General features: G+C 48.2%; 1 protein-coding gene across 3 annotated transcripts in view; it reads right to left on the reverse strand.

Moving 5' to 3' along the window:
- Positions 1-6,000, reverse strand: part of Ttc39c (tetratricopeptide repeat domain 39C) — a 55,362-nt gene that overhangs the window by 9,067 nt on the left and 40,295 nt on the right. For all 3 annotated transcript variants that reach the window (XM_010643872.3, XM_010643843.3, XM_010643853.3), the window contains 3 exons: positions 3,975-4,082; positions 2,888-2,997; positions 1,704-1,827 (listed from right to left, as the gene is read on the reverse strand). In XM_010643872.3, coding sequence (XP_010642174.1) covers positions 1,704-1,827; positions 2,888-2,997; positions 3,975-4,082 — 342 coding nt within the window. The remainder of the gene's footprint in view (positions 1-1,703; positions 1,828-2,887; positions 2,998-3,974; positions 4,083-6,000) is intronic.

Raw genomic sequence — 6,000 nt, forward strand, 5'->3', positions numbered from 1 at the left:
AACTCGCTCGGAGTTCCCTTCGCTCTCTGGGTTACCAACATTGGAAAAATTTTGACCTTTAAGGGCAAACTTTCTTGTTTTTGTTTTTTAAATAGGCAAAAGTCATCTATAGGAAAGCAGGATACGAATATGTAATTCAGTGAACGATAACACACTCGGTCAAAAACAAAGTGTGACCACAGAAAAACCTGGCAAAATTCCTACAGTGGAAATTTCTATGGTCTATTTCTGGAATACGTCCAAGATGTTCACACCAAATCTCTTTTGGGAAAGGGCAGCACCTATCTAGGTTGCAAAGATGCTTTCATGAAGCCATCCTTTTGGAGGTACGCATTTTATTTTAACATAGTAGCCCCTCCTTGTAATCATAATTCTGGGTGCAAAACCCAGCTTGTTCACCTCTTGCAGATGTCTGACCACTAAAGGCTCTGCCACTCAAGCACTGTGCTGTCCTCAGACCAGCAGCAGGGACACCAGCAGCCAGGCACCCGTGGAGGTCACCAGGCTGCTGGGAGGCCACCTGCTCCTTATGACGTGGGCACGACAACGCTGCCTGTCCTATATCCAGGGTTCCACAGCATACAGGTCGGGAGCATATGCTTGCCGGACTACAAAATACCACTCTGATGTCTACTAGAAACCTTTATATCATTTTTTTAGTAGTCCACAAAGTCCCATTTTCATTACAAATTTAGGCTATTCTCCCCAGTGAAATTTTGCTACGACTATACTAAAAATAGTTTTATCACAGTTATCGATGGCCTGTGGGTTTTCTAAGTCAGGAATCAAACAAACACAGGTTTATAAATATGTTCCTAGGTACTTTCCCAAGGGGAACAAGCATGGTGTCTGCCTCTGCAAGAGATCTGCAAACTTACACTGTACACTTCTCCATGTAGCTGCTTTATTTGTGAGAGCTAGTAAAAACGTCCAACAACAGAAGAATTGAGTAAACAGTGGGGTAGGAGCAGCCATACAGTGGAGTACTACTCAGCCAGTGAAAGAAATGGGCCGCGGACGCAGGCTACAGCCTGGATAAATCTCACAGACAGTATGGAGAACAAATGAAGCTACTCCAAAAAGGCAGATCCTGTATGATTACATTTATATCAAGTTCAAGGACAGGCAAAACTGATCAATGAACATAGAAACTGGAATAGCAGTCACCTTGGGGTGGGGACTGGAAAGAAGCACAAGGGAAATGAGCGGTGGTGGGAATGTTCCATGTCACGACAGGAGGTGGATGCCAGGCTGTACATCGCCATCAGTCACTGAACAGGTCGCCCTAAACGTCCGCATGTCTGTGTGTTTATGCATGGAAATCACACTTCAGAAATTAACGTGTATACCTGTAATCCTAGCGCTCTGGGAGGCTGAGGTAGGAAGATTATAATTTTGAGCCCAGCCTGAGCAACCCAGTGGGATCCTGTCTCAAAAGGAACAAAAACAACAAAAAAGGCTGGGGGTGTATCTTAGTGCAAAGGCTCTGGGCTTAATCCCCAGTACTGCAAAAACCAACCAACCAACCACCACAACCACAAAGTGCTCTCACTGGGGAAAAAGCACATATGCCCCATAACTGCAGAGCTAGGCCCAGGCATAGGAAGAGTTCCCCTTGTAGCGTCCCTCTATCCAGCACGGACAGATCTGTGTGAGACGCCACTGCCGGAAGGCAGGCGCGGGGCTGCGCTGGCTCTCCGTACCTTGACTCATCCTCTGCAGGCTGGGGAAGGAGCAGTTGGGAAGCGCTTTCCACAGGTACAGCACCTCGATGGACGCCAGCACGCACAGCACTGTGCTTGGGGTTTGCTTCCGAAATCGCTCTGCCTGCAAGGAGTCAGGGTGGTCAGGCTCGGCTGCCCAAGAACAGATTTAACCTAATAGAACCTCCCTCCGGAGATAGGAAGGACGGGGTTTACACTCAGCGTGAGCGATCCTCTCCTCAGAGCTACAATGAAAAGCTCTCTGTAGTGAAAAAATGTTGGCTTTCCAGTTTTTAATACAGATGTTTTATATAACACATCCATCTACTATACGTGTGCTCGTTACCCACGCACCGGAAACACGGGAAGGGGATGAGACCCAGTAAAAACCACTGAATTCATAATGTAGCAACCCAATGGGTCTTTGTGGAGGATATAAGACTGGAGGCAGTTCAGGTATAGATCGATCAATTTTTAAATTTCCTACTTAGTTCCAAGCTCTCAGTCGCATCCCAAATCAGACTCAACTTACACTCAAATACCACTTTGAACAGGCCTGAGCACGTCTAATTTATACTAAAAAACAAAAAATTCATGAAATACGCATTCAATAAAAACAAATAAAACTTAAAAACTTGCTTGTGAAGCAAAAGGAAGCTTATAAAACTAAAATCATGGAGAATTTAGGGTATGACATATTTCATAACTTCAGGTAATTCATAAATCTGACTCTCAGAAATGCAGAGTCAATCTGAGACACGGTCCCTACAGGGCCAGCTTTCTGCCGGTCAAGCCGATGCACACTTTGGTTTTCTGCTGCAGCAGTGCAGCCCCGTCCTGGGTGCCCAGCACTGTGCTTCCATAGGCTCTGCCCATCTGGATTCTTCTGAAGCCACTGCTCTGCAGACTGACACTCTGCTCTCCAGACAGGCACTACCTCTGCAGCGTCTCTGTTTATGTTTTTGCTTTTTCAAATCTGCTTTCGTTATTTGCAGCAAAGTGAGCACTTGTGACTCAGGGCAGAAGCAGGATCAAGGGATAAATTCCCCCCACCGGGGTGAACTGCATTTTGCAGGCCAAGTAAGTCACCAGCCGTGTGCATGGCCCGCTAAAGCCTGTCCTAGTGGCGTCAGTTACAAACATCCACGATAAATGATACACCAGACTGACCAGGCCCAACATACCTTTTTCACTGAGAACTGTTCGATCTGGTTGTTTTTCCTTTTGAAGAGCTTCTGAACTTCTTTAAAGACGACCTGTGCCCCGTCCACATCACCGCTGGCTCCCTGACAAACTGTAAGAAACCAGAATGAAGTTTCTCAAGCAGAATTACACCAATAAGTGACGCCTACGGCGATGATGGCAGGACGAACGAGGCACGAGTGTGTCTCACTGCTGTTACACACAGGATTGCACCACCCCACCCGTTCCGCTATGTCCTGGGTGCCTGTGTTCCCAGAACTTTGGAAGAACACAGAAGACCATGGTCCTCATCCTCTTGTTGGGGAGACAGCTTTGCGTGCGAGAAAGTCCTGCGCTACCATCACAGCATGCATCCTACGTGGAGCCCGCGTGCTCCAAGAGTGGGACGACGAGGACTCTAGGAAGGACACTAAGGAGCTCAGGGGATTGGGAGAGCAGCACCAGGTATCCCTGTCCTGGGAAAATGTCACGCATCGGTCCGGCACACGTTCATCAGCCACCGACCACCGCAAGCCCCCAGCAGTATGGGGAGAGGAAGCACCTGGCCTTGCACCCGAAGACATGAGAACTTCCGCTGCAGGGATCACACACACAGCCAGAGGTCCATAGCTGCCACACACATAGTGACAACGGGCCTTAGGGCTGAGAACCAAAGGGCTTTCAGAAAAGCCCTTTTCTCTTTAAAAGTCCTAATTAAAAATATAGCAAAGAAAGAAAAGAGACAAGGGAAGGCGAAGGCTGTGGAGGGCAAAATATCCCACATTAGGAAAGGCTCCCAGTAAGTATTTCAGAGACAGAGCACAGGACCAGGCAGCCCAGTGGGGGACCACGGGACAAAGGGCCACGAGGCAGAGTACGGACTCTCCTGGGTTCGGTACTCAGCCTGGCGGGCTCGGGGAGCACAGTACATCCTTGTGCTATCTACTTGGCTGTAAAAAATGCTACCACGCTGTGGAAGAGCTGGAGAAATGCGAACTCTGCTTCCTACTCCACACTTTTCCACCCTCCAGGCGTGACGCCTACCTGACCACGGGCAGGCAGGTCCCCGCCGCGCGGACGTCTACTCACCCGCAGTCAGATATGCATAATAGCACTGCGACCACCTGGACTCGTTCTTCAGCCTCTCGAAGGAGTCAAATGCATCCTTGAAGTTGAGCTCGATCATGCTGCACCAACCTACAGAGGTCACACGTTAGCATCCGCCCCCAGGGACAAGCTCTGTGGCCTGGGTGCAAGCTATGGATCTCTGGGGCTGCCCGCCGTTCCTGTTTGCAAATGCTCTGGGTCATGCTTAAAAACTTACCTTGAAAATTTAAGAAATTATTTTTCCCCTTAAATACTTTCAGACGAGGCAATGAGTAACAGATTAGGCAGCAGCGGCAGAATTGGTATGGTAGATTATATATTCAGTGGCTGACTCAGAAAGTCTTAAAGCTCTCTCTTGATCATTAGCTCTTACTAGTGACTGTCAGACCTTTGACAGGAGTAGAGAACTAGCCAGTCAGAAGTGAGATACCACCCACCCTTCCTCTGCACATAATGGGGAGCAGGGGGAGAACCCCATCTTTCCCGCAACAAAACACTAGCATTGTGGTAAAGAACAGCGGCACTAAAATGAGACTTGTCTCATGGTTGATGGTGGCTTTCACCAACCAAGCCCCTAGGGGGCGCTAGCTCTGCATATAATTTCTGCTGATCCTTAACTGCAATCTTGCGATAGGGGCTGATCATAACCTCATACTGGCAAGGTCAGTGATGCGCTCACGGCTGCTCAGCTATTAAGAGGGAAGATCAAAGTCCAACACTCTTCCCTTTATACACTATTGCCACTATAAAAAGAAATCCCGGCGTCTGCTATTTCACTAAGTAACTGTAATCTTGGACCTGCCATTTATGCTATTGGGGCATCTGCACTTCCAGAAAATGTGCTGTGAAATTCCATGGCGTATAATGTATTTTAAAGTAAAATGTTAGGCTCATTATTCACATCCTATAAAAGATATCAGGGTAAGATCTGCGTTGAACACATTCTCCTGAGTCAGCTTCCCAGCCCGGGCTGGACCACCCGAAGCTCCCTCCATTCTAACGTGCTATCCTGCCACAGACCTTGAAAGGATGCGCCGGAAAAGGCTGCCCAGGCTGGGCTCTGAAGGCAAAGTTTTAGTAGCATAGCCACTAAACAGAAATTCAAGAGAGTTTAGCATACACAAAAACTATGTTTTTCCACTGGAGTACGATTAGGTCATTTCCTCTTCCTCAGCCCTCACAGGCATTGAAAGCATAATGCTGTTTACTGGGTAGTTTCCAATGTTTTCTTCTGCACTTACACTTTAAATGCTTCAGAAAGACAACTGTGTCCACAGCAGGGGAAGCCAGTGGCAAAAGCACAGTAGAGTCTGGAGGTGACGGGTGACAAGTGCCTTGCTGAGCACCCTCCGCCCCCACCTCCACCGCTCTGCAGACAGCTGGTCGAGTCCCCCTTTCCGCTGTGATTCCCACATTCTCCCCTCCTCCTCACTCTACGCCTTTCTTCATACCTTGTCTCTGTGCTGAAGAATGGGCTGCCTTGCTGTATGAGGGTGAAACTCTACAAGTGGGAACCCTTATTTTATTTTCAATTTATAGCTTTGCTATTTCTTTAAGATCAGTTTACCCCAAATCAAGCCACAAGCAATTCCTAATTCTGGGGTTGACATCTCACTTTTTAAGACTCAGTTTTTAAGGTACACATATGACACTCAGTGCTAGGCCTGGGAGGTGGCAAAGGACTGAAAACCCTACTCTATGGTCTTCAGCCCCCCTCACAGGACCTGGTGACCCTCCACCTTGGGAAGGTCGGCAGCTGGTGTCCCGGGCCCTCCTGGAGTAGTAGCCACATCTCTGGCTTTGCCTGGAAAGGCACAGAAAAGCCTGGAAAGGTAGCTCAGCCCTGGCCTGCTCAAGCTTTATTTATTTATTGTTTGTTTCTGGCTCAAGGCTGGGCTTCCTCTTCTCAGCACAGCGGAGAAACTGTTACAGAAAAGGATTTTCCTGATGTACCAGCTCAGAGAGTTGAGTGCAGTCAGGAAAAGACTCAGCAACAACGAGGAGGAGG

Source organism: Fukomys damarensis, unplaced genomic scaffold (assembly GCF_012274545.1).
Source record: "Fukomys damarensis isolate Sample0158 unplaced genomic scaffold, DMR_v1.0_HiC HiC_scaffold_30, whole genome shotgun sequence".
Lineage (NCBI taxonomy): Eukaryota > Metazoa > Chordata > Mammalia > Rodentia > Bathyergidae > Fukomys > Fukomys damarensis.